General features: G+C 38.1%; 3 protein-coding genes across 4 annotated transcripts; 2 read left to right on the top strand and 1 right to left on the bottom strand.

Annotated features, from left to right (window-relative positions):
* The first annotated feature begins 562 nt into the window (after positions 1 to 562).
* Positions 563 to 2932, top strand: glod5 (glyoxalase domain containing 5). Of its 2 annotated transcripts, none has more exons than XM_056770054.1 (4): positions 563 to 714; positions 1289 to 1447; positions 1582 to 1737; positions 2494 to 2932. In XM_056770054.1, the coding sequence occupies exons 1-4, from the start codon at positions 661 to 663 to the stop codon at positions 2626 to 2628; spliced, it is 504 nt and encodes a 167-aa protein (XP_056626032.1). In that variant the 5' UTR covers positions 563 to 660; the 3' UTR covers positions 2629 to 2932. The 2 variants fall into 2 exon arrangements, with proteins under 2 accessions (XP_056626032.1, XP_056626031.1); XM_056770053.1 differs by having other exon boundaries at positions 563 to 738.
* Positions 2933 to 13691: 10759 nt separating this feature from the next.
* On the bottom strand, positions 13692 to 17598 carry irg1l (immunoresponsive gene 1, like). Its single transcript, XM_056769829.1, has 6 exons — positions 17447 to 17598; positions 17195 to 17258; positions 16813 to 17000; positions 16113 to 16205; positions 15433 to 15638; positions 13692 to 14977 (listed from the first exon to the last, which is right to left on the bottom strand). The coding sequence occupies exons 1-6, from the start codon at positions 17462 to 17464 to the stop codon at positions 14050 to 14052; spliced, it is 1497 nt and encodes a 498-aa protein (XP_056625807.1). The 5' UTR covers positions 17465 to 17598; the 3' UTR covers positions 13692 to 14049.
* A 197-nt stretch (positions 17599 to 17795) lies between these two features.
* On the top strand, positions 17796 to 22791 carry si:ch211-153b23.3 (uncharacterized). The gene is made up of 11 exons (XM_056769828.1): positions 17796 to 17909; positions 18644 to 18841; positions 19036 to 20508; positions 20596 to 20688; positions 20782 to 20886; positions 20999 to 21108; positions 21199 to 21390; positions 21471 to 21633; positions 21724 to 21889; positions 22221 to 22315; positions 22401 to 22791. Exons 2-11 carry the CDS (start codon positions 18685 to 18687, stop codon positions 22484 to 22486), a joined length of 2640 nt encoding a protein of 879 aa, XP_056625806.1. The 5' UTR covers positions 17796 to 17909; positions 18644 to 18684; the 3' UTR covers positions 22487 to 22791.
* Positions 22792 to 26945: the final 4154 nt, after the last annotated feature.

Genomic DNA, 26945 nt, shown 5'->3' with positions numbered 1-26945 from the left:
GTCTCTTTACTTTGCAACAGTTGAAAGAATTAAAACTCAATGACATTTCCTTTAAAGATTGCATTTGTAACACAACTGCTTGTTCCCGCTATATCTACACGGCCTTAGATGTAATATCAACAACTACACGTATTTTTTGATGTGTCACATACATGGTTGTAATAATAAACATTCGTCTTATTATTATTTTGAATGTCCCCCAATCTATCTTAATTACGATGGCAGTCTAAATCTGAAGTGTTTTTTAATTATAATACTGAAGTTATTGATATGTTGAGAATGGTTTCGTCCTGTACAACACAAAAAGTACCGTGAGACTTCTTAAACAGTGATTCTTTGAAATGTTCTGTTCTGGCAACATATCGAGGTTTTAGTATCATGTGTTCTTAACATGATCCCAAGCGCTTGAGAGGAATCAGTTCGTAATAAAAATCCAGCAATTATCAATCTTCATCAGACAGTAGAGCATCATTAGAGTTCATGTTATTTGCCTCTTCTGTCTGATCGATTGCTCTGTGCCGCGTGCGTAATCGTGTGAATACGGTACATAGTGTGATGTCAGTTTACGGTATACAGTGTGATGTCAGTCTCCAGTTTGTCTGCCTTCTGTTAGTACTGTAAAGTGTAGAATAACATCTGATATCTGCGGTGTTCCACATCATGACTGTGCGTGTATGTGCTTCTGTACTCCGCTCTTACTCCAGCTGTGGACAGGTAATAAATGACCTCAGACTCTCTGTGAGTTTACTTCATTTACTCCTCGGTTACAACAGTTCACTGAGTCTATAAATGCGTTTACCGACGGTTGTGATGTATAGAATCATTTCAGAGCAGTAAAACTGATGTGTAGCAGTAGACTTTATCTCACCGCTGACTAAACGTATAACATCTGTTGAAAAAAATCACTTTAAAAGTGTGAGCGACGCTTCCTGGTAACAGTACGAATCCTACTATGCCGAAGGGTTTCCTATGAATATACCTTGACGTTCGCTCAGTTATCTGATTGGCTTGAATGGAGGCTTTGGTTACACGAGTGACGAATCAACGGGCTCTATTGTGTTTCGTCACGAATATCATTTTACTGGTTAATCCTCCGCCATAGTATTTGTGTGGGTCGAAACTAACTGCACAGATAACTTGGCATATGAAATGATTGATCTATTATCATACTGCACGACATATTTGTATTAACAATAAATGATGTATATATAAAAAAATGATGAAAAAGATTGGAAAGAAATGTGAAATGAAACAGAAACATGACGTTTTTTTTTAAATTGTGACATAGTTACTATCAGTTTTTAATGGAGTCGGTTCAGTCCGCTTCAAAAGTTCCTGTCCGGTTAACATCACTCATCTGGATCACCTGGTGCTCACAGTTCGAGATCTGAACAAAACAACTCACTTTTACTCCACAGTTTTGGGAATGGAGGTCATCACTTTTAAGGTAGAACGAAAACACGGAGTACCACATGATGGCAGCAGTGTGTTGTCAAGCGAAGCCTGATGATAACTCGTGTTTTTATTATCAACAACAAGAAATTGAAAGATCCATTCACATTGATTTGTTGTGTGTATCAGGGAGACCGCAAAGCTTTGGGTTTTGGTGCGCAAAAGTTTAACCTGCATCAGGTTGGGAAGGAGTTCGAGCCTAAAGCCAAAATCCCGACTCCAGGATCCGCAGACCTGTGCCTTATTACCAAAACCCCACTGACAACTGTTGCTGCCCATCTCAAGGTTTATAAATCTATATTCCACACATCCAGCCGTTTCTATAATTACAACATGCAGTAGAGATGAAGTCTGATCAAGTCCTAATATGTGACCCTGGACAAAAAAAAAAAAAAAAAAAAATTATGTATGAATGGTTCCGTATACTGTGTTAGGCTATATGAGACTAGTCTTCTTTTGGATTGCATTTATGCTTTTGTTGTACTTATGCTGTCCTAATTGCTTCCATTATCTACCCCACTTGTAAGTCGCTTTGGATAAAAGCGTCTGCTAAATGACTAAATGTAAATGTAAATGTAAAACCAGTTTTATGGGTCAATTTTATGAAATTGAGATTTTTACATAATCTGAAATTTTATTAAATTTCTCTTGATGTGTGAGTTGTTAGGTGACAATATCTGGCAAAGATACTACTGTTTAAAATCTGAATCTGAGTTTGCAAAAATAAAAATATTGTAAATCAGGGGCACTGTGGCAGGCCATCCACTTAAAATAAAGTTTTTGTAAATTGATTGTAAGAAATTTACAAAATATCTTCATGAACATGATCTTTAATAAATAACCTAATGACTTTTGACACAAAAGAAAAATGTATTGTTTTGACACATACAATGTATTTTTGTCTTTTACTAAAAAGGTTCCCGTGCTACTTAAGACTGGTTTGTGATCCAGGGTCACATATGTCATTCAAATGTGCATTTTATAAGTTCTGTATAACATCAATTTCTTCTATATAAAGTACACAACCCTTCTGATATACAGGTGTGTGGAGTGACAATCGAGGAAGGTCCAGTTGACAGAACCGGCGCTGTGGGTCTCATCTGCTCTGTTTATTTTCGTGATCCTGATGACAACTTGATCGAGGTCTCAAACTACCATCAACATACAAACACGTAGCATTTGATCATGTGATATAAACTGTAATCAATCCTTCCCGGCAGTGCTTTGATGATGCGTTGATTTGCACATGATCCGGAATATTGTGGTCAAGTTCATGCGCTTAGGAAAGCGTGTTTATCCAAAGACAAGCAATCATTTTTTAATTTCAGTGAAAAAAGGTTACAAATTTACTTTTGAAAGCCATTTGATGTAAAAACGTCATTGGCATTCTTGTTTTATGTGATTTCCACATACTGTATACTGTTGTCTTTTCAATGAGTTTAATACAATTTACCATTAAATAAAAAGTGTTTTCAAAGAAGTTGCGGATCAGATGACTCTTTCTTTCTGTGGATGCAGAAGATTTTCAGCAGAATGTCAAAGCTACATTTTCTAATGTTACTAAAATACATCATTAATCGACTTGTCATAAACACAACATACTGTAAATAACTTTAGTGTAACAAGGTTTTGCTTTGTGTCAGTGCTAAAGCGTCTTTACTGTTCCACACAGAAAAACAATGTCCTAGTGATTTGAAACAAGTAAACATGTTTGATATCTTAAGCTAGTTTACAGTTTTCTCCATTGGTTTGGCTCATTTCTTGAAACAGAAATTACATTTTCAAAACAACATGGACCATCCAAACCATTTGGCAATTTGTATGTCATCACATGCACAATAGTCTGTTCAATTGTCAAAATGAGTCAAGAACATAATACCATGAATACCATGTAGGAATCCCTTTGAATATTTGGTAAACTTAGTACAGCAATTGACATTCAGGGGAAACTAGAACTTGACTAATGAAGGAAGAGTTTCACACATCTCAGATGACCAATCAAACAGTAAGTTTAGTTACCTGACAGGTGATGTCCATGACTGTTAATGCTGCCAAACATGTATGTAAAGAGTTTGACCGTGCAGGACCAGTACAATTTCCGAACATGGAGGCAGAAGAGGAGGAGGAGGAGTAAGGGTGAGTGTTTTTGGAATAAGGGAAATAGGCCGAGGAGCACGAAGACACCATGCTGTCCCGGATGAAATTCGGGCCACAATTACAGACCATGTCATCAACCATGACCTCACAATGGCGGAGGCAGGTCGCCGAGTGCAGCCTAATGTGCCTCGCTCTACAGTCTCCTCCATCATCCAAACATTTCGCAGGGAAACCAGGTATGTAGTCAGTCAATGATAAATTATATGTTGTTTAGGACAGGACACTGTGCATAGAGCAAGAAATATATTTATTTACACATTTACCTATTCATTTACTGTGTGTGTGTGTGATAGGCCAACAGTCATTTCTTTCGTCATCTCAATGGGATGTTATGGTACTAAAAATGACAAGAAAAACATTTGACAAAAAGTTTTTTTTTACAGTATTGATGATACAGTTAACAGTAGTATTCCAGTCACTGTGAAGTGTTGCATTAGAATTGTGGTAAAGTTACTGTAAGTAAAACAACAATAATATTACATAGGTAACTCATTCTGTAAGGAATACATAAGGTACACATTACCAATGTAGTGTTGTCCTTTGTATACTATGTCTTGGATTAGACGACAACCTTGCACGGGTGGCAGAGGAAAACTTCTCAATGAACAACAAGAACAAGAGATCTGTAACATGGTGAGGGACATCACATTGAGACAGATCCGCGCTGCAATCCTACAAGACAATGCCATATTCAAAAATGTCAACTCTATAAGCATCTCCACAATGAAGCAAATTTACAGGGTACCATTTGAGAGGAATTCTGATAGAGTAAAAGAGCTCCGGTACCAGTATGTACATGTAAGTCAGTTACTGGTTGTCCATCATTATAACCTTTTTACAATTTACAATAAATAAATGAATGAATGCAGTCTCCCGGTGAGCAGGCCAACACTGCCCTGCTGTGGCGAGGAACCCAAACTCCAATGATTGATTAATGGAGAAAAAAACCTCGGGAGAAACCAGGCTCAACCGGGAGGGCCAGATCCCCTCTGACGTGTCATAGCTGCACTCAAACTGCTGACATGTGATTTTAGTTTAGCATTTAATACCAAATATTGTAACTTCAGAATTAATAAGACAAATAGTCCGTCTTTGCTCTTGGCTGGGGATGTAGTGGTCTGAGCTGGGATGGTCTGATGGTCATATTTCTCTTGGCTGGTGGTGGAATTGCCTTAGATGGAGTTGGGATGGTCAGTCAGTCTGCAGCTGTAGCTGGCGTAATCTCAAATTGGGGACGGGCATCTGTCAGTCGTCTGGACACGGTGGAACTTCTTCCTACCTCGGGATGGGCATCCCGAGGCAGAGGCGGAAAGAGAATAAAGAGAATAATTAGCGTAGCTGCTGTTCATTAAATATGCATTAAGTGAAAGCTTGGCTGAAAAGATGTGTCTTTAATCTAGATTTAAATTGGGAGACTGTGTCTGACCCTCGAATAGTATCAGGAAGGCTATTCCAGAGTTTAGGTGCTATATAACTATGTGTGCTGCCATATATGAGAATGGTGTGGGCACTCACATCCCCAGTCTTGGCCCATACAATACACAGAAGCTCCTCATCTTCTTGGACCGCCTTCATTTGATTTGATCCCTGAAAATGAGAGAGGTGTTGTAGGGCCTCACCTACCACAATATGTCATGGTTTTTACTCTGATGTATGGAAGTTACTTTATGTGTGTGAATGATCATGGTCACATTTTCCTTGGCATTATGAGTGCATGTGTGATGTCAAACCTTGGAGGCTACTCTTACCCTAAAATTTCAACACATGAGACTGAAGTGAAAGGATTGAGATGTGTGTTTTGTGTTTGTGTCATACACTCTCATCAGCATTTTCTGGGAAAGAGAAAATGTGTTCAGTGTTCAGAGCATGTGTGTTATTCTGTAGTGACACATTTTGTCTCACAGAGCTGAGAAACACTCGAGAGAGAATAATTCAAACTTGACTTGTTTTATTTGAGCATAACTTCATGAGTAATATGTCACCAGTAAAGTTGACAGTTAAACTGTTTTCTAATGTAAATTAAATTATATATTTATGAAGGTTGTGTAGTTGACAGCAACAAACAAACGTAACTGTGCTTCTACAATAAATGCCTATGGGAGAAAGGTTGGGGTAGAATGTACAGAAATGGCTCCTATTTTTGGAAAATGTCTTGCATGTTTGTTTAATCTGTACAATAATTAAGGTCGTCTGATTTAAGAACGTTTGGGATCTCCACCCCTGCTCCTGGAGAGCTACAGCCCTGCTCACTACAGCTCAGACCCTGTTTAAACACACCTGTTTGTGACTATCAAGTCACCCTCAACTCCTTGGCCCTTTTTCAATTCCAAGAACACAAAGAAAGGACTTGTGTTCTTGTGGAGACCGGTCTTGTGAGGCAGCTTAGACAGTTATTGGTGACGTAGAGCGAGAACATGAGGACTCAAGACTATTTATCATTTAAAACCATTTTATATGACTGTTTTCTCATTTAAACTGAAGTTTCATGTTTCAAAAATGCGTTTTGAAATTTCTTATTCAAATTTCTTACCAGCCTGACAAGCGTAAAAAAGCGGTTTAACTCTCTTTCATGGATCTTTGGAACTGATGGGATTTATGTAATAATTATTAATTTTGTTTAGTGATAAAATGATTTACAGCTGTGGGATTTAAGGCATTAAATAGAAATGTGTTGTGACATTCATTTTTAAAACAGTGTTTAACTTAGCTTTATAGTAATTCTAGGTCTGATGCTTTAGCTTACTAAAACTACATTATGAGTAATAAAGCAGTTTATGTTCTATGTCTCATCGCCGTATATCTATCTATTTATACATGCATGTACGCACGCACGCACGTAGGCACTCTTATATCATCGATCAATTTAATCAGTTGAAACAGAAACTTATTGTTCTGTCAGTTTACATAAGATTAGAAAACACAAACAATACAATTTCCGACAAATGAAAAATGCAAGCAAATAATAATAGCAGTCAATGCTCTCTTCCTTCTTCCTTCGAAGCAAATCTTTCACGATAGATACAATCATGCCAGATTTGCTTGTCGCCACGGTGACTTTTGGTTACATAATCATCACATAGTCACATTATCTTTGGCCATTTGGCAGAACAGATGACGCACAGATAATCATGACAACACATAACTGATAGACTGCGACTGGAATGTCAAGGTGATGGCTTTCACTTCAATTCACTCTGTGGCTTTAAGCAATTGCCAAATTTAAAAAAATGAAAATCTTAAAAATGTAAATGTCCAACCATTTAAAAAAAGTCTTGAGAAAAATAACATCAAATAATGTTTACATTAAATTCAGCTCAGACAGACTCTGCAATACAAATACAAAATTGTCTTTATGTATAAGTGTAATTTTTTATTTAACAGTTTTTTCAATTATTAGGTTTATGAGTGAATGCTTTCAGTGACTGATCCTCAAGTGTCACTTTTAGTGTCTGAGCAATTAAAAAAAAACTCTAATCTTTTTGGGTACATAACTTTTGTGTCAGGGTCTATAGTGTAGCTTTAAAGGTACAGTTAAATGTTTAACTATACTTTTTGGTGACAATATGACCTCTAGAACACTCTCACGCCATCTATAAACCAACGGCACACTTACATTTATTCATTTTGCAGACGCTTTTATCCAAAGTGACTTACAAGTAGGAGAGCATACAAACATTTTGTCAACACGCTAAACAGAACCGTTAGTTTACAAGGCCATGTTACAAGAGGATTAAAGCTGGAGTAAGCAAAGGAGAGAATGAACAACAACTTTTTTTTAGAAACAAGACAATTCACAAATGCAGAACAGGTATGTTTTGAGCAGTTTTTTGAAGTTGTGAAGGATACTGCATTCCAGGTGGAGGCTGGCAGTTCATTCCACCACAGGGGATCCCAATGAGTAAAGATTTTTACAAGCGATTCGGTGATTTGCAGGCGTCGCTCATTTTTCGACCGAAGATGACGAGAGGGTTAATCTTAATCATGCAGTGACTAAAGGCAAAGGGCGAATTTACCGTTATCCTTCTGAAGGCCAGTGTCAAAGATTTAAGCTTGATCAGGGCAGCAATAGCAGCCAGTGAAGTGATATCAGGAGCGGTGTTACGTGGGTTCTTTAAGGCTGATTGAAAACTAGACTTGCAGCTGCATTCTGGTCCTAAAACTCATGAAGGAAAACCTAAACCTGCTTGTTCTTCTCCATCACATGAAATACGTAGGTGTGTCAGACATCCAAAATGTGACCTGGTATGCCATCAGGAACGGAAAACTTATTGTGTAATAGAGATAAAAATAGAGTTCTTCACAGGAACACTGTTATCATCTGTAGTCGTTTCATGATCACTGCTATTCTCATTTACATGAATAACATTACCTAATAAGCTTCATGTTATAAATCTCTTAGAGAAAACTATGCCGCATGTATTTAAGTGTAGCCCCAAAGCACAATTTCGGGGAGAAAAACATTTTAGTGCCAAGAAAATGGTGTAAAAATGCTGAAATCACCCACAAACTTCAACTTCAAATCATTTGTAAACACGTTGCCTTAAATTGGTATATTAGGTGAGAACTTTATAATGTTGAGTGATGATTGAGTAAACTCATTTCTTCAACTTCATTGAATAGTAGACTTTCTACACTTGGTGCTCAATTTGAAAAAAGAAAAATATTATTGTCTTTGTCACATCAGGAGGAAAGAAACCATCAATACAGCATCATTGCAGTGAGACTTTTCCTTATGTGATCAATACTCTTGCTTACTTGCTAACGACAAACTTAAGTTTAAAACTTTTTGGTATACTTGATTTATGTCATGTTCATATTACACCACAATCTCAACAAGTATGACAATAAATTAATTGATTATAAATGAAACTCACTTCCTCGTTTGTATTTGTTTTCAATAAATTCTGACCCACTTTTAATTCAGAATGTTTCTTTGGATTTATAATATTCATGTTTCTGACAATATTTTTAAATGGTCGATATGAAAAAGTCTAAAAATATCAAACATATCAACATAATCTGACTTCAAGTGTTTTTTCAAATGCTTTTCCATGCTTGGCTTTAAAGCCTTTCAATTGACACTTTTGGCTGAAAAACTATTTTCCCCAGGTTCTGAGGAAATGTACATTATAGTGTCAATCCGCACATCATTAAAAACTGCCTTTATGTTTTATAATATGTGTTTTAGAGGAAGCATGTGCAAAGAGAAAATCAGAGGGCCTGAAACTTAACAAAAATTCCTGCTGACTGTGTCACTGTATGTAAGACACAACCACACTCTTTCATGTAGCTGGCTCTTTTCTCTGAATATTAACTCATGTTAAGTATTAACCAAAACACCTTTGAAAGGCAAAGAAATCACCTGCATGTTTACGCATAAATGACCAAATAAGAGTTTGAAACAAATTATCTTTGTCTAAGATCGCGGAAAAGGAGTAAAAAGAAATCATCTGGTTTAAAGATAGTAATACATTATTATAACATGTTCTGATTGGTATTTGTATTGTTCCATTTAACATTACAAAGAAAATTAAAATTAAATTTAAAATTGGGAAAGTTGTTTTCAATTCATTCTTAACCCCTACTTAATATTCACAATAATGGAATATGCAGACCATTCTAGGGAGCAGACTATTGAGGTTTTTAGCCTCCAAAGAATACTGTATATAGTGACTCACCATTCCAACACTGTCCGTACTTCATTTCCAGCAACAAGCAATGTGTCTGTCCACACGAGACACAACAGTGTTGTGTGGTGAAACAATCCACTACAATATATTTTATGTTTAATTATACAGGACCAAACATTTCAGGGTCAAGCCCATTGGACATTGATGAGTCCGAAATTTTCGTCCAAAATTTCTGCATGTTCAAAAATAAATACGACCTCACATGGTCCGAAATGCCTCTGATATTTTCGTCTGTCTTAAAAAAATGAAGGCGAGCATTTGTGTTTATAATTTTTTTTTTAAATGACCGATTGTTTCTCTAGATAAAACCTTCATTCATGGTCTGGTATGGTTTAAAGCCCTTTGAAGCGTCACTGAAACTCTAATTTTGACCGTCAACCATTTGGAGCCCATTGAAGTCCACTATATGGTTAATCCTGGTTTTTCATCAAATATTCATTTAATTTCTTCTTGACAAAAAACGCCGGAAACATCTTGGAAGAACTTGGGGGTGAGTAAATTATCATGAACATTTATTTTGAAAGTGAACTACTCCTTTAATCCAAGACTAGTAGAACATCTGTGTGGCTTTTATAAAAATGCCTTTTAAAAAACATTCTTTTTACTTATTTGTATCTTGAGACCAAACAATGGCACAGACATGCTTTAAGATATGTAGCCGTAAGTTATTTTCACATCAGACAGCTCAAACATTCATTTTATTCTGGGACATGACTTGAGCCTTGTCTTTGAAACCGGGCCCACGTGTTTTATGACTTTATGTGAAGAATCAAAGCGATGGATCACACCATTTTAGGTAACACACCTATCTTCAGTTTAATACTGTTCTCGCTCCTCTCCTTTTGTTCTCAAGCTCTTGGATTGGCAAAATGTCTGTTTCCGGCTCAAGTCTTCGCTCTCAACATTTTTCAAAAAGCTTTGATGTTTGTCATTGTCAGGAAAGACAAACCAGCAACTCTTGTTCTTACGATAAAGAACTCCCTGTTCACATTGTTCTGTTGTTGTGCATCATTAAATGTAAAACTGGTTGTTACAATGCTCAATGTAAACTGCTTGATGTTTAATGCGATGATCAATAACATTTAAACGAGACTAATGCGGAGACCAAAGACACAGAGACAGGAGTACGAAACAATTACTTGCTGTTTAATAGACGTGTGAGTGGTTGTACAAATAAAAGAACATTTTGAGTGCTGACAAATCGAAGAAATGAGTAAAAAAACAATTATTAACTAAACATCAAAGCATCAGCAATTTTCTTCTCAGAACCTCTCTTGTGTTTAATCACTAAGTTATAGCCCTGAACAATCAAAGACCAGCGCATCAAACACTGATTCTGGTTACGCATACGAGCTAGAAACACTCAAAGGTTATGATGTGTAAACACAAAAAGAGGTCATTTATGAGCTCAGGTAAACATCGGTTTCCTTCTCTATAGTAGAGTAATTCAACTGGTGGCTGATGAACTTACTTCACTTCACAAACATCTCTCCTGGGGTTTTCCACTGATGTGTTTTATGTAACTTAAAAGGAAATTTGACTGATACTTTACTCATATTGCGTAAGATGTGTGTTTATCTTTCACTTCTCCAGCAATTTCTCAGGAGCTTTGTGAAATGTTAAATGACAGGGTGGTGACTTGATTTGTTGAACCTCATTTGACTGCCAACATATTTCAGTCTCTTTCCTGTGACATGTGAATATGCATCATTGCCCACCAGGAACTGGCATTTACACGAGTCACACCATATGATTCCTTTTTCAGCATTAGTGTATTAAAGCATGTTCACAAAAATGAATTACCATCAACAAACTGATTGACTGATTTAACACAAATTGTATCAGGTTGATATACAAACTGAAGGTAGAACTTATCAGTGGAGTTTTGGATTATTGATCACCAAATCAAGCTGCTGTCTGCTTGCATTCATGGGAGCAGAATTCTACATATAAAGTTCTGAGACACAAGTTGTTTGTAATACTTCAATTATGTGTTTTGGTCTGTTTGTGCAATAAACACCAGTGACTGTACTTTTATTTGCGTATTGTGTTATAAATGGTTAAGAAGTGGTTATGTTTAGGGTGGAGGTGGGATAAAGTTGTCCAAAACACATAAATATTGATGAAACAAATTCTATTTTTACAACGGAGTGTCTATTTACACTGAGTACAATTTGCCCACCATGTTGTCAGAGACTTTGCACAAGCTCAGGCCACCAATATGTGATTGTAATAGAGCAACTATAAGAACAACAGCATTTTAAACAGCGACTTCAGTAGCGTAAGGGGTCTGTGTAGCTTTGGCATTGGAGACTGGGGTTCTAATCCACCTCTCACTGAAGACACTCACATTACAGATCATAAAGGAATTTTTTTTATAAAATTAATTTAAGACTTCAAATTCATTTTTATTCATAAAGTTTATTTTTAGGGTAAGGTTAGGGGTAAGTGTAGGGCTTTAATTTCTCAAGAAGTTGCCATATTTTAATATTTTTTTTAAAATATAATGATTTACACTCCGTTATTATTTCATAACGTTTAATGCATAACAATACTGAGGTGCAAATAGTAATGTTATCTGCCACTATTTATAAGTACCAATAGCATCTACTATTTCTACTTAATCCAAAGAAAATTCAGCATTTTTTGGTCAGTGTAAATATCACATCGCTGAGAAATGCTGGTATTTTCACTTTGTGTAAACAGAACCTACTGCCATTTAAACTTACTGCATATAGCCACTGCCTTTTTACGAATTAAATTAATTATACACGTCTCTCTCTGAAAAATTGTCCGTAGGGTGTGAGTGCGTGAGTGAATGAGCGAGTGTGTGTGCCCTGCGATGGGTTGGCACTCCATCCAGGGTGTATCCTGCCTTGATGCCCGATGACTCCTGAGATAGGCGCAGGCTCCCCGTGACCCGAGGTAGTTCGGATAAAGCGGTAGAAAATGGATGGATGGATGGATGGACGTCTCTCTCTCTGCAGTCTATGGCGAACAATCTAAAGCAACAGAACACCCCACTCGTCGAAAAAAAGCATCAAAGTTGTACCCTGTGCATTAAAAAGCAACACGACGGGTGCTGACTGAACACAAATATGTGACGAGTCGTGAGTGAGGACAGGTTGATAATTCTTCATCTCCTTGTGCACCCATCAACCATATAAGACAGTTATTCAAACTTTTAAACAGTTTCTAGTTTTCCACAGTGATGTACGAGAAAGTGTTTTGGGATATTGCTAAAATGTATGGCGTTACTAACAAAACAGATGAAGGGGATATTCCAGCGTTATGGGCGTGACATTTTGTATTATGGACGTGACATAAAAATGCTCAGAGAATAAATTTTCTTACGATATTTATTTTTTTATATTGAACCATCTGTTTATATTTTACCGAACCCTTGTTGATAGTCTTAACGTCAAAAATGTCAGTCAATGAAAAAAATTCTATTAAAAAAAAGGGAAATAAACATGCAAAAAAAGGTGACCAAAAAGTCGACAAACTTGGGAGACGACAAACTTTTAAGGATTTCTACAGAATAAAAGGCACAATCCTGAAGCAATAATACCCAGTGAATGGAGAAGAGATGCCTCTTTATAGAACATTAAATAGTTACTTTATTTAAATTTTCATGTGTCCATTTATGAGGAATATGAAGCGTTATGGATGTGACAATCCTGAAAATGACTCTTACCTGACTATGAAAAATCATGCACTAAAAATAAAACAAATGCTTTACAAATTTGTAGAGAGATCTCACATGAGTATTGAGCCACCAAATGTTAAAATCTGTGCTGTTACCATTGTACAAACCGCTGGTAAAAACATACTATTATTGTGGTAAGGTTGACATTTTTATGGAATTGCCCTGAAGATACTACACTGTCAGAACAAACACATCAGATTTGATCATGTAGAATATAGTGTGAACAGTCAGTCCCAATAAAACAATTAAAACGAGAAAATTACATTGGATATGAATGTGTGCAGTGCGTTTTTTCATCTGTTTTACTGTGACTTAATGCTCATGAACTTGGAACATGCAAAATAGAAGAAAAGAGAGGTACTGTTATAATTATAAATATGTATTAAACTACCTACTTAAAGAATATGTGTAATTGCATCAAATCTAATCACAGAAAAACAAATAAAAATGAGCTGAGCTACATTTCTGTTTTAGACCCAATTAAAAACCTATTTGGACCTTTTGCATTTACCAGATTCACTTAACAGACAATTCAGTTAAAAAAAATGATTCATTAATGACTTGAACGTTACTTTATTTTTACAGGCAGTTGAACTTAACGTTGTTTCAAGTGTTTTTACTTTAATGATGAAACACTGAACGGTAAAAATAAAGGAAAAATATGCATCGTGTGATCAATATAGAAATTTATTTAGGTTGCAACCTAAAAAGAGAAATACATATATTCATGCTTATCACAATTAACGCAGAAGTAACAAAATAGACAGTAAAATCAGATATTTAAAGAGATTTAAAAAACAGTTATATTTACAAACTTATGTCAAAGTTACTTGAACAAAAATCTCTTAGATATGAAACGCATGAAAACAGACAACAGGCAAGGTAGACAATTTAGTAGTGGAGATGTTTTTACGTCATTTTCTACAGAAATATAAAACATACAGTTGCTTGACTCGATTTAAATAAGTACATTAATATAAAACATTTAAAATTAAATTTGTTCAAAATACATCTCATGTCATACTAAAAGCACCATGTGGTTCACTGCAGCTGTGCTAGAAGGGGTTTGCAGTCATCTAAATGTTCCAGGTCTTCGACGGCTTCTATCAGCTTCTCGACTCTCTCGGGAGCCAAAACTGCACCTGCATTGTTTCGGAATTTCCTCCGAAGGGATTCTTCGCTAAGCGGGTTCCTCCAGTGACCGTAGAAAGTGTCGCAGCGCCCTCGCAGAACATCTCCACTTACTAAGGTCACCTCCACCTCACCGTACATTATGTTGAAATTGGCTGGGTTGTCGTGGGGGTGCTCCAAGCGGACACGGGAGAGGAGCGCATGGAGTTCAGGCCGTTGGAGGGCCTCTGGGTGGAAGGACTGGACTGTCACTTCGCCATCCAACAAAGCAGTGCAGGCATTAAACTGGAAGGAGTGACGTGCCTCATGCTCCGACTCTGGGAGAGGGCGGTTGATGTACTTGGAGACCGGCACCCTCAACAGGATATCTTGCACCACGTTTGGAGAAATGCGGCCCCCTCTGAGGCCGACCAGGGTCTTGTGCACAATGGCGGCCGCATCTGCAATCCAGTGCATTGCGAGGTGGGCGGGAAAGCGCTTGAAAGCGATGTCTTGCCTCTCTAGGAGGAAGCTGTGGTCTTCCTCCAACGGCGAACTGATGGGCTGAGGTGCATAGTCTTCATAGAATGCGCTGAAGCCAGCTACCCCAGGTACTGCATCAAGTACAAGGGGACTTGCTTCCAGCCCACGAGATGCCAGCAGGGCTGCTTCAAGACCAAGACGGGACGCATTACCGATGTGAAGTGGTTTGGTCTGGGTTGCAGCATTGGCCATTGGCGCCCCTGCCAGTGATGCAGCGATGGCCAGCGCATTACTGCATTGATTGCGATCCAGACAGAGGAGGCGGGCGCAGGCGGCAGAACTACCCAGAGTTCCCACTACACTGGGTGGGTGGAATCTAATGGATCAAACAGAAAGAGAAGGTAGACATTAAAACAACATCTGAAAATTTTGAGTGTTGCTTGTCTATGTCTATTTTAGCTTCCATATGAGTCTATGAAACCCCTACCCCACCTTACGAGCAGTACAAATAAAAGTAATAGTCTTAGCAAGCACCATTAATGCTTTCTTGTTCCCCTTACACAGTATAACCTCCAGATTCTGTCAATGTTCCGAGTACTCAGGAAATAACTAATTGCTATTTATCTCTATTCTCGGAGCCCATGCAGTTGGACTGCATGAACTCTTGTGTATAGGAGCTTTGAGTAGCTTTAATTCAAGTCCCAACCCTTAAAGCTGTCAACATCAACTCATAAAATGCCCATTTTGTTATCCACCCATGCTCTCAAAACATTTGCTGTTCTTGTCGCTCACTCTGTGGGAAAATTATACCACAGTATGAGGTGGACTTACCTCTTAGGGATGTTGTGAGCCTTATTGGAGAATCTCATCAGTCTTCCCTGTATTTCGATGCCCACGTTGAAGGCAGTTAGAAAGTCAAGGCCACTTGGTTTGCTGTCGTTGGGCAACATGTCGCTTATAGCCAGAAGGGCAGGCAGTACTGCTCCAGAGGGGTGGGTCGCAGGATGCCAAGTGTCATCAAAGTCCATCGAGTGAGCCTTTGGAAAATTCAAAACATGAAACATCTTAAACAGAGATCTAGCTCCTTCCTAATAGCAACTGTGGTATGACGGTTTCTAAAGGCCTGGTGATGTCTTCTCTAGACTAGCCATAACACAGTGAAGGGGACAGAATGACCTGTGCATGACCACAATTCCTATGAGTAAGACTTCTAACAGAGCATGTCTGAAGTCGGTCTAGTTTTGAAACGTCAAATACAAACCTCCTGATTAAACACACTATTTATAGCAGACTCTCTCACTACAAAAACAGGTTAAATTAAATGTTAAAATTTGTGTTTATTGAAGAAACGTTTGCTTTATACATTACTACACATAAAGTATGGCTATTTGGATATTTTTTTGATTCCAAAATCTGTCCAGAATGTTACCACATAAGATTATGACTTTACAGTGCATTGCACTGGACATCCTCAAAAATACAGACATAAGGCTCAGTATGTCGATACTTACTGCAACTCCGTTGACAAAGGTGGCAAGGGTAGGAGAGAGCTTCACACCTTGGCGCCCATAGACGAAGCTGATGTCATCGGAAGCATACATGTGCTTTGGGAAGACAGTCAAAGACAGGTTAGTGGATTTAACTCTAAGAGCAAAATAACAAAGTGCTGAATAAAAACATCCTATGTCAACATCTGCCTTAGCTTGAAGGTTGAGACAGTAAACAGACATGAGCAGGAAAGAAATGTACCCTGTAAACATCATGTCATTAATCACGGGAGACTGGGATGAATGCATGTACTTATAATTCTGTTTTTAAAAAAACAGTATTCATTAATGTCATGGAAACACTCAGGTTATTTACTTCCTTGGCTGTCTTTGGGTATTACACAGACACTTGTTCACACATTGCTGATTAACTTGCTTCTCAAGATGTTTGCAATTAAAATGGTAAGCCTGTTTCGTTTCAGAATGTCGTTATTTTAGATGCAACAAAAGTATTTCAAATCAATATATAGGTGTGGTTTCCCATTCAACCCCATATGATGCAATGGTGTTGCCATCACATTACAATATGTGTTACACACCTATATTTATTCTTCACAATTGAGAATCTTCTTGCCAAACACCACTAATAAGGTGTTGTAATGGTAAGCTACTACAGTAATCTCATGTTGCTACCATGACTGTTCCTCTTGGCAGCGTGCCTAACCTGGCAATGCTGCAGGGTGAGTTGAAACACTTCAGTGGTGCTCCCTAGAAGGCCGACACCAATGCTGTCCAGCACCATACGCTTACTGCGCTGCAGCACGGTTGGCGACAGATGCCTCGGCTGTACGCTCTGAATGAACCTGCCAAAGCTGCTGGTGACTGTTTCCTCAGGGGAAGGCCCCTCTGCCACTAGAAACAAATAGGACACAGCATGATTCTGACCGACAAAATGTACGTAGTCCTGACAGTAACTAAAGATGAATTTTTATTGAAATCCAAAATGAAACCCTAGACTCATGATTTCAGTTGTCTGTGTTGAGTTTATAAACAGCAGTTTACAGGACTTGTGAGGGTGTGTGTGGTGTAAGGTAGAGCTTGCTCACCCTCTAGTGCAGACTTATGGAATCCTCGAGTGGCAGATATGACAGACAGGTATCTCACAGATCTCTGTGTGCAAACAATTACGCTCAAGTCACTTTACCATTACTCATGGTTTAACTATAAATGGCATAGCATGCTGACCTATTCAACCTTACACTCTGACTTTCTTGTAATTCTTCAGTAAAGTAGTCTGTTTCTCAAGATAAAACTAACATAGACAATTCTAGAACACGATAGCATTAAATTGTTTCTACCTGTGCCGTTGAAAGCATGTTGATGATTGTTTTGGTCGATATTTAGTTATGAAGATGTCTTATATTGTTCTCAATGATTTACAGATGGACTAGAGTTCGTCTCCTCTTCTCTCTCTCTCTGATGGCATGCAGAAGAAATGGTAGATGGAGGATGCTAATGAGGCTGGTGTGTTCAGTGTTCAGGTAATGTCCACCTTTTTATATGATTCTGGACCAAGAAAGACACAAGATGAAACACCCACTGAACTGGGCTGGAATTTCCCAGGTATTGTTATTTTTAGTTTCATAGGTGGGATTTCACGGCAGGAAACAAAAGGGTCATTGATGTCTTCATTGATGAGAGAGCAAGGGTTGGCTAACAGTACTGAAGCTCCTCCCACCTCCATTAGGAATGTTTCTGTAAACTAAAATCATTCTTCACAAACATCTCAATACTGCGACAGACATCATAGATCTTCACTAGGTATGTTTCTTACTTCTAATTTATAAAGTATGATATATAATCATATAAAATATAACATCTGAAATATATCTGGTATATGTGTGTGTATACAAATCAACACAAATATTTTTATGATATTTATTAAGTAATCAAACACCTGTTGAAAAGATCAGACTTACAATATATTTTTGGTTTTGTCTGTCTTTTTTACTTCTGTCTGCTGCGTGTTTGACTAACTGAGACTCTGTACAGTCTCTGTCTGAGGGGTGCAAAGGCTCAGATTTGAGTTTAAGTTGAAATGCCTCTCGTTTAAAACATCCATAATGAGAAGAAGCTGTTGGCTCCTGCTCAGCCGGTCGTTGAACTAAACACCTGTGTAGTTGTATTGGGGGTTTGTGAGCACACCAATGACTGAACTGTTCAATGGAAACCCCAGAGCACCCAAAGTGTGCCAGTGAATGCAATATGAGAAGAGTTTTGTTCTTGTGTTTTTATCTAGAGAAAAACACTTTGAATAACTATGTCTGTTTTAATTCAATAAATATGCCATTTTAATTCATACGGTGTAGTTCTCTAGGATTTTGTGAATCATGTTTGTAGACATTCGCCATTAAATGTACAAACACATTTCTGTTTCTTTAAACCAATCCAATTTAGGCAAACTGTGAATAAGTGAATTAGTTCATTATGTTTCAGATCAAGATCAAATCACATTTTGTCTTTATTTGAACATTTCCTGTGTCCCAATTACCCAGTGAAATTTCATCAGAAACAGCGGTCAAAAGTAAAAGAGTTCATGGCATCAGCAAATGGATTTCCTGCAAGTTTTTACGGTGAGCCAGGTGTGCTTGGGCTCCTGGCCAATGGCATCAGTGCTTTCCTCGTCCTGCTGCAGAACTTTCACGCAGCCCGGACTGGCATTCCTGCAGAGGGAGTGGAAAACATATTAGCAGGTCTCCTTGTACACCAAATGTGTTTTTTCCTTAACCAAATCATATTAAATTAAGGTAAACATTTACCAGAATTAGACTATGTATAGCGGTAATTAATTGTTCATTGTTGTGTGATTTCGCTGGTCCGCTGTAATGCATTTCGCCAGCACTAGACATTTGTTAGTACCTCATGTATCCCTATTTTCTTTGTGCAGGTGTTCATCTCATTCTAATCGGTGGAGTGTGTCAGCTTGTGGCTGGCTTGCTGTCTTTTCGAAAATACGACCATCTGAGTGGCACTTCATTTGTAGGATATGCGGCGCTTTGGGTGAGCTACGGTGCCACAAGAATTTTTCTGGGTGCCAACCAACCGAGACCAGGCTCTTCTAATGAATCGACATGGATGAATAGCACATCCCAAGATCTTAACATTAACTCGACAATCAATAATACTATTGCAGCAATGCACATTAAAGAGTCTGCCATTGCTGGGCTGGTCCCTTATATTCTTCTTTCCTTTCTGCTTGCCTTCTGTTCAGCAACTGTTAACTACATCATGCCCTTTGTGTTTGGGGCCATCACCCTCACACTGATTTTTGAGGCCGTGGGTCTGGTGGCAGGGTGGGCTTTAGTGGTCTCTGGAGTTCTGGAGCTTCTAATCCTGCTCTTTGCCATTTATGGCTCCTCAGCACTGCTGATCAAGGGGTTAGCCCAGCGCTATGTGTTAAAGGGTTTTGGAAATCCTCTCTTCAACGTGCTGCTTCTAGGAACCACCAGTGTTAGCAGCTCCCAAAGTTTGGGTCAAGAAACGAAGAAGAACACTAAGTATGCTGAACCCATGGCCCTGGGATTCTTCTGCGACAGCGTTTCGCCATTTATATTCGCCTTTTACGCCTTTGGCTACTTCCCGTCAATCCCAGTGGGTGCCATTTGGATATCCATAAACTCTGCTGCCCAGCTTCTGTCTAGTTATTACGCACATCTGCGTCAAGACTGCTACCATGCTACCAAGTTTGCCCTGCACTCTACTTTTTGGCTGGTGAAGACCTGGGAAGAGTATGTGGTGTCTGCATCTATCGGCAGGACTGAAGCTGGAGTAGGAAGGCAAGCCATGGTTGGTAACTGGTTCTTTTTGTCCGCTGCCTTGCTTTTCTGCATCGTGAGTCTGAACAGAGACTTCCTCGAGCTGGTTCACAATTTAGTCTTTGTCCTGGTGACCATATCAACCATCTCCCAAATTCCCATCAATGGGTACTACATCTTCTTCGGAGTGACTTGTTCGCTCTTCACTGTCCTTTCCATCTACGGCACCTTTGCACGCCTTATCAACACCATCGCTGAGAAGTCTTTGATTCCAGTCGGACCCCAGCCCATCTCCACTGAATCATTGAAGGGATGTCTCGGTTACCTCAAGAAATTGAAACTGGATCAACTCAGGGACAAAGGTGCACCCCTTCCTGACGCTTTATTCTATCTCACCAATGGAGTGGCCGCTCTCTCAGCCATTCACAGCAGTCAGACAGGCCTGGCATTTTTCGACCTGACTGTTCCCTGGGTGCTCATCCCGGGAGGTATTGTCCAGGCCTATGTCTGTCGGCTACAGGTACACGGTGGCCAGCGATTCGGCTCCGTCATTCCATCCTTTTACGCAGCTATTTGGGCAACATGGTGCTGGTTCAGATTTGCAGGTATGACTGTGAAATATATTTTATAGACACATTTGGTTTGAAAAATAGTTTTGGAAGAATGATAAGATCATGTTTTTTCTCCCACAGGACATCGTTTGCAAATATCCACAGAGTCGGCCAATGGCTTTGCAGCGGGGGCGATAGTATTCCTGGTCATCAATGCCTTCCTGATTTTAGTCGGTAAGTCTGTGCACTAATTTATGCCCATCTCAGTATAACACAGCCTTTTGTACTTTTTATTTGAGAATGCATTGTGAATTTGCTTTTTTGCAGCTGCCTATGGCAATATCGTTCTTTTGGCATTGACCACAGTCATGGAGGTCATCGTTGTCTGTTTTCTCCTCTCTGTCTACAGAAGACTCCCCTATGAGCTGGAAGGTACAGCACAGGCTACATTTTCATGCATTCCGGGTTTCTTTATCTATGTAGAATCATGTGCAGTGTAAAAATCACCATGGCTATTTTCAAAACTACTTTTGTATTTTTTTAGTTGCCATGCTAGCAATATTTGCCATCATTTGCTTTTATGGGATGCTTGCATCACTTGTGAACTGCATCTTTTCCAAGACCCTGATACCGGTTGGGCCTTCCCTTATCAAGGTATACAATTATCTATCAATGAGAACAAAAGTTTCATAATGCCACACATTCAGACTGTAGTTATACAAAAAAACGTTTGTTTCCCCCAAGGACAAAAGAAAAAAGGAACCGGTGACCACACATCCATGTGCTATTGCTGATTCGCGGGGAACCAGTGGACTCGTCAAGATTGCCAAAATGCTGGAAAACAATGGCGTGTGTGGCATCCCTACAGACACGGTTTATGCCTTGGCTGCATCGTGCAAGAACCCAAGTGCAATCGAGAAGATCTACACTATCAAAGTACATGCTGAACCTTAGTCTTGAATACATTGATATTGTAAAATTGATCCAGTTGACTCACAAAGTTTCCTTTCTGGTAGGACCGTCCTGCAGAGAAGCCAATTTGTATTTGTATCTCAAGTGTGGAGCAACTCGTGGCAGCTAAACCCCCTTTCAGCCCTTTGCTGTGGGAGTTCATGAGAAATGTCTACCCGGGAGGCATCAGTTGCATTGTTCCGAAGGGGGAATGGCTCCTAAAGCTTGGTAATGTAATTAGTGAAAACCAAAAAAATTCAAGAATGTAGCTTTACGTTTATTAATGTATTACACTTTCTCTGGTGCTTTTCTTCTCAGGTGTGGGCCCTGCATATGACCGTGTAGGCACTAAAGACAGCATTATGATTCGAGTTCCTGACCACGCTGTTACTGCTCACCTGTGTGAATTCACCGGCCCCTTGGCCATAACATCAGCCAATCCCAGTGGAGAAGCTGACAGTGTTCACCATGACATGGTCATAAGGTTAGTTACCATCAGAAAACACAACAAATCCATTAAAGCAAGAATAAATTAAATGTATAATAAATCATCTAGCCTTAACACAAGTTTGTGTGAAATGGGATTTCTCAAGAAACCAGCCTGCTATGTTAGCATTGTTGTATGTCAGTTGCACTGATCCATGTACACAATAAGCATTGTGCTCTGAGATCCACAAACTCAAGCAAAACCTCATCTGAAGCAAACTTTAATTATAAGGAAGCATGCATCATATGCTATCCTTAACATTTTTATTAGAGCAACAAGAAGTCTTGCCAGTTGCGGTTTAATAAGTTAAGCTTTGTTTCTAAAACAGCCGGCTTGGCCCCAAGATTGAAGGAGTTCTGTGTGATGGACAATCAAATGAGGTGGTGGCCTCAACTGTCGTGAACTGCCTGAAAATTGATGAAGGTAAACTGATATTAAACTCTTCTTTGTTATTGCAATATTTATACCATTATTCACTCCAATGACATATGTTTATGCTTATTTTCAGGAACCATCAGTATTCTACGTGAAGGTTGTGTGCCTGCACTAAAGGTCAAGCAGATATTTGAACGGGTTAAAAATAATATGCTATAAAATGATCAGCTTCTGTAGCAGAATTTTTTTATGAAGGATGTGTAAATAACTACTGATTGCACTTTTTCAACAATATTAAACAAGAAGTGAGAATGTGTTACCTATGTTGCTGTAAAATTGGTTATACGTTTTATTACTGAACAACTCTACATATTTATTTTTTCTTATTTATCTATTCTTTCAAATGATCATGTCATTTTTGCTTGAAAGTAAATATACTGATATAAGCTTTAACTGTTCAGTGGGAAGATTGATAGCAATACCGCATAAATTTTGTTTGTAAATGTACAGTATGTGGTGCTCAAAGAAACCAAGTGAAGTTTTTTAAGTGTTTAAAATAAATGTCTAATAAAATATTGGAACACAAGGATTTGATTTCTCCAAAATTGTCATTATTCTTCCCATTATTGTTATTTGGTTTTCATTGTCATTTACTCAAAGGTTTGTAATTTAAACTGTTTCAGCATGTTCCCAAGTTGTGTGTAATATAATAAAAATATATATAAAAAATATATATAAAAAAACTACAACAAACAATACAAATTAAAACAGCAAATACACAACAAACACTTACAAGGATCATAAATTTTTTATACTGTACATTAACATGTTCAAAAATGTGTACTACAACCACACTTTACAGACAAATAGCATGAGCAATAGTAACATCACACAGGTTTTACCATGAATTGTATAAATCCCACTTCGGTCTTCCTCAGAAATAAAAATTCAGGCAATTTACACAAAATTTAAAGACTGTGTATCACAGACAGTTTCTGTCAATCTCATATTATTGTTGAGTACCTATACAGAAGAATTGCATATGTTGTATCTTCAAAGAGTATTCAGTTTGATCAAATTTATGAAAGAGAGATACAGCTGTACGATTATTTCCAGAAAAACACTAGCTGCTGTAGGTGGGACTAGTGGGATGGAACTACAGCACAAGGACACAACACATCATCACATGAATCCCTTTGTGTTTTATACATTATGCATGTATGCACCGATTTTCAACTAAACACAGACGCATGACTTAGTTTGACTTACCGTGTGCAGTTCATGTCCGGCATCTTTAAGCATTGGGACCACTCCATCTATCAGTTTCAAACCATCTCCAAATCCTATGTTATATCCACCTTTTACATAAAATCCATCACTGAAATGCTGTGAACAAACAGAAGTACCTAAACTTCACTATCACAAGAGTAACCAGCTGCAGGGTAGCCCATCTTGATGCAGCAAAGATAATCTTGATGGTAAGCGGGTCTCTCTCGTCGGTTGGCTTGTGTGCGGGCTCTTTCGCCTTCACCTTGCCCTCTTTTGGTCAATAAAAGGAATAGGATCCCTTTGACAACACAGGGATCCAGAATTAGAAAAAACGTTCCGAAATAAGTTGGAGTTCTGTGGGATTGTGTCAAATACAGTCATATGTCATATGCTTTTTAAGAAGTTATCCATGTTAAGCATGAGAAGCCAGCACGTTTAACAGTGTTAACATAATAGCTCCGCTTTAAACTTATCAAAAAGTTCACTCCCTGAATATTACCTTTACTATTTAATTCAGTCATTAAACAATAAGATATAAAACTGGTTTGTATAAAACCAATGAAAAAAATGATAAATACACGCAGATTTGTATTTACTTTTTTCTGAAAACAATTACAATTAACATAATGTAATTATAACTATATAATTATAATTAAAACTTCTACTAGATTATTAATGACACCTATAATTTACCTTAATATTTAGTTTATTTAAGCCTAGTTGTGCAAGCAGTGTTGAGCTTGTGCACAGGGCTGCAGCTTTTGTCAGAGGGGAACTGGAATCCCGTGGTTGGGTCTGGGTTCTCCTTAGGTTCTATTTTCTTCATTTGAGTTTTGGGTTCCTCGCCACCGTTTGCATAATGTTTTGCACTTGTTTGACTTATTTGTTGGAACGCTGTGCTAAGTGATGAACTGTGACTTGGAATCTCATATGGTCTGTTGTTTCCGGAAGAAAGCACCGAACGCAACACAGAAAATAATAATAAAACAATAATAAAAAAAAAACTAAACCAAACAGAGACTCGTGCTTCCAAAGGATACACACTAAAGAGATGGCGGATTATTCCACTTAGCACAGCGTTCGTGGATCGACTTGTCGGGACTGTTTTTCAAGATGGCGGATGTCTGTATACGCGTAATGTACTGTCTTTATTAAGTATCTTCTTATTAAACTGTTGGTACACTTACAAAGTTCTCAATGCTTCGGTTTGCATGTAGGGACCCTCATTATGCTACCGTGTTAGTGTGAGGCTATTTTGAGCCTTGCTAGTGGTATTAACTATTGATTTAATTTGACTTACTCTGTGCCCCATACACTAGCGCTATAAGCTAATTTCTTAGAGATAAAACTCTTTACATTTGATTTTCATGAAAACTCACCCCAGAGAACGATCTGTGTTAATTACCCCTAGGTTCATTTTTCACCGGAGTTGTCCTTTAAGGATTTAGCATACATGTTGTTGATTTAGATGATTGAATAATTTTGGACGTCTACCTTGCAGCTTCTCTTTTTGTTGTGTACCTGTTAGACTGATGTGTAGGAATGTATTTCTGGTAAAGATTAATTTTGGTTTTCTGTTTGACCAAATTATAATTATAATTAATTATCAACATATTAACTATAGCGTGATCATAGAGTGTGTAAAATCTTGTGTGAATGATTCCCCTGTATGCTACAGGTAAATGTGTAGAAACACCATTTATGATTCATAATTGTTGGCAATTATTGACTTATTGTGTCAGTGTTTTTGTGTGAGGACCATCTCATATGTTAGACTAACTCATGGGGTTTCCTACAGAATTGTAATTTATCTTCAGGCAAATGAAACTAATTGAGCATGGTGTACTTTGTCCCTTTTGATGTATTCAGTTACACCTTCCAGACACAGCCAGAGAATAATTTCTTTAGGGCAATGGAGTTTAGGTTACATTACATTGTGTTGTGTGATGACAAAAATTCATCATAAATGAAGGGAAATCCAGAAGAGCTCTTACGTTTACGGTACAATACAGGCTTTGTGATGATGTTTTGTGGGATGGAAAAGTAAGGGCTGATGGCAGTGCAGCCAATTTCAGCATCTCCTGCCAGCCACACAAGACATCATGACACAGTCGAAAGGATTCAGGAGCCGGTTCTACCCATTACAGCAAGGCAAATAAATGAAACTGTCCGGGAAAAGAGATTGGGTGTCCTTCTAAAAAAAACAACATAAACACCTGACACACTTCCCGCTCATTTTCCATGTTCTAAGAAAAGAAACCCACGCCTAACAGTGATGGCCAATTGTTCATCTGTTACAGTACAGCCTTTGATGACTCAAACGGCCCATTAAATGCTTGACTGTAACAATTTCCTGCTCCTATTCTAATTTTAGAGACAGTTACTTCCTCTACAAGATAAACCAGTAAATGGTTTGATGGAAAAATACCACCTGTGTGACATGGGTGTGGGTGTCTTGAAATAACTTTACATTCAGTTAAATCTGTAAAATCTTTTGATCTACACTTTTTGATCTGCAGAAAGAGTCAAGTCCTAACTAGAAACCTAGCTTATTATCTAACCAACATATGTGAGAATATTTCCTCATTGGCATGGAAACATATAGAGTATATGTCAAATGAGTCTTTGTTATAGAGGCTGCTTGTTAAATGGGGTTGACCATTTTCATCTGATGGCAATTTGCTCATAACGAAAACATAACTGAAAGAACCAGAGATCAAAAGTCTTTATGATTAACACAGGCTAAATACACACAATAAAATAGTTTTATAAAAGGAAACGATCCTGTACATCACGGACTCACAGGAATTTGTGATATTGTCACAAACTGTAATCTATTACTTATTACTGACACGAATTTCCCCCTTTTTTTTTCTCTCAGTCAGCACGACTTTAAAAATAATGTATTTTAATTTGCGATATCTTTCATTTGTAAAAATATAAAAATATATGAATGCCATCAAATGGGAATTCATACTTATTTTACAAGGTGGCTTATTCGTGCGAATTCATATTTCCTACAATCTCATTTGTATGTTTTGTTATGATTTGACTTTTCGCCTGTGTCCTAGATTTAGGGGCGGGTTCAGGGGAGCCATTTATCGTTGTTTTGCCACCTTGTGAAACTAGAAATTTTAGCTAGTTTAGCCTTTGCGGCTGTGATTTTAGGGTATCGGGTGAGATAAGGTGTTAGCCACATCCTAAAATATATACGACTTCTTTTGATATCAGATTATAAATATATATTAATATAAATACACACGCAGCCTGTGTATTGAAAGTCTTGCTGAGCGACACGAAAATAAAAGGGGACATTTGTGTCTATGAACATGAATGAACAGATTCCTAATTTTCTGTCTATGCCACGAACTGCCTTGAGACACTCCTATAACACAAACACAAATACTGA

This window comes from Triplophysa dalaica, chromosome 16 (genome assembly GCF_015846415.1).
Source record: "Triplophysa dalaica isolate WHDGS20190420 chromosome 16, ASM1584641v1, whole genome shotgun sequence".
In the NCBI taxonomy this organism is placed as follows: Eukaryota; Metazoa; Chordata; class Actinopteri; order Cypriniformes; family Nemacheilidae; genus Triplophysa; species Triplophysa dalaica.
Note: the sequence above shows the minus strand (reverse complement) of the source record. Positions and strands in the feature narration are given on the sequence as shown.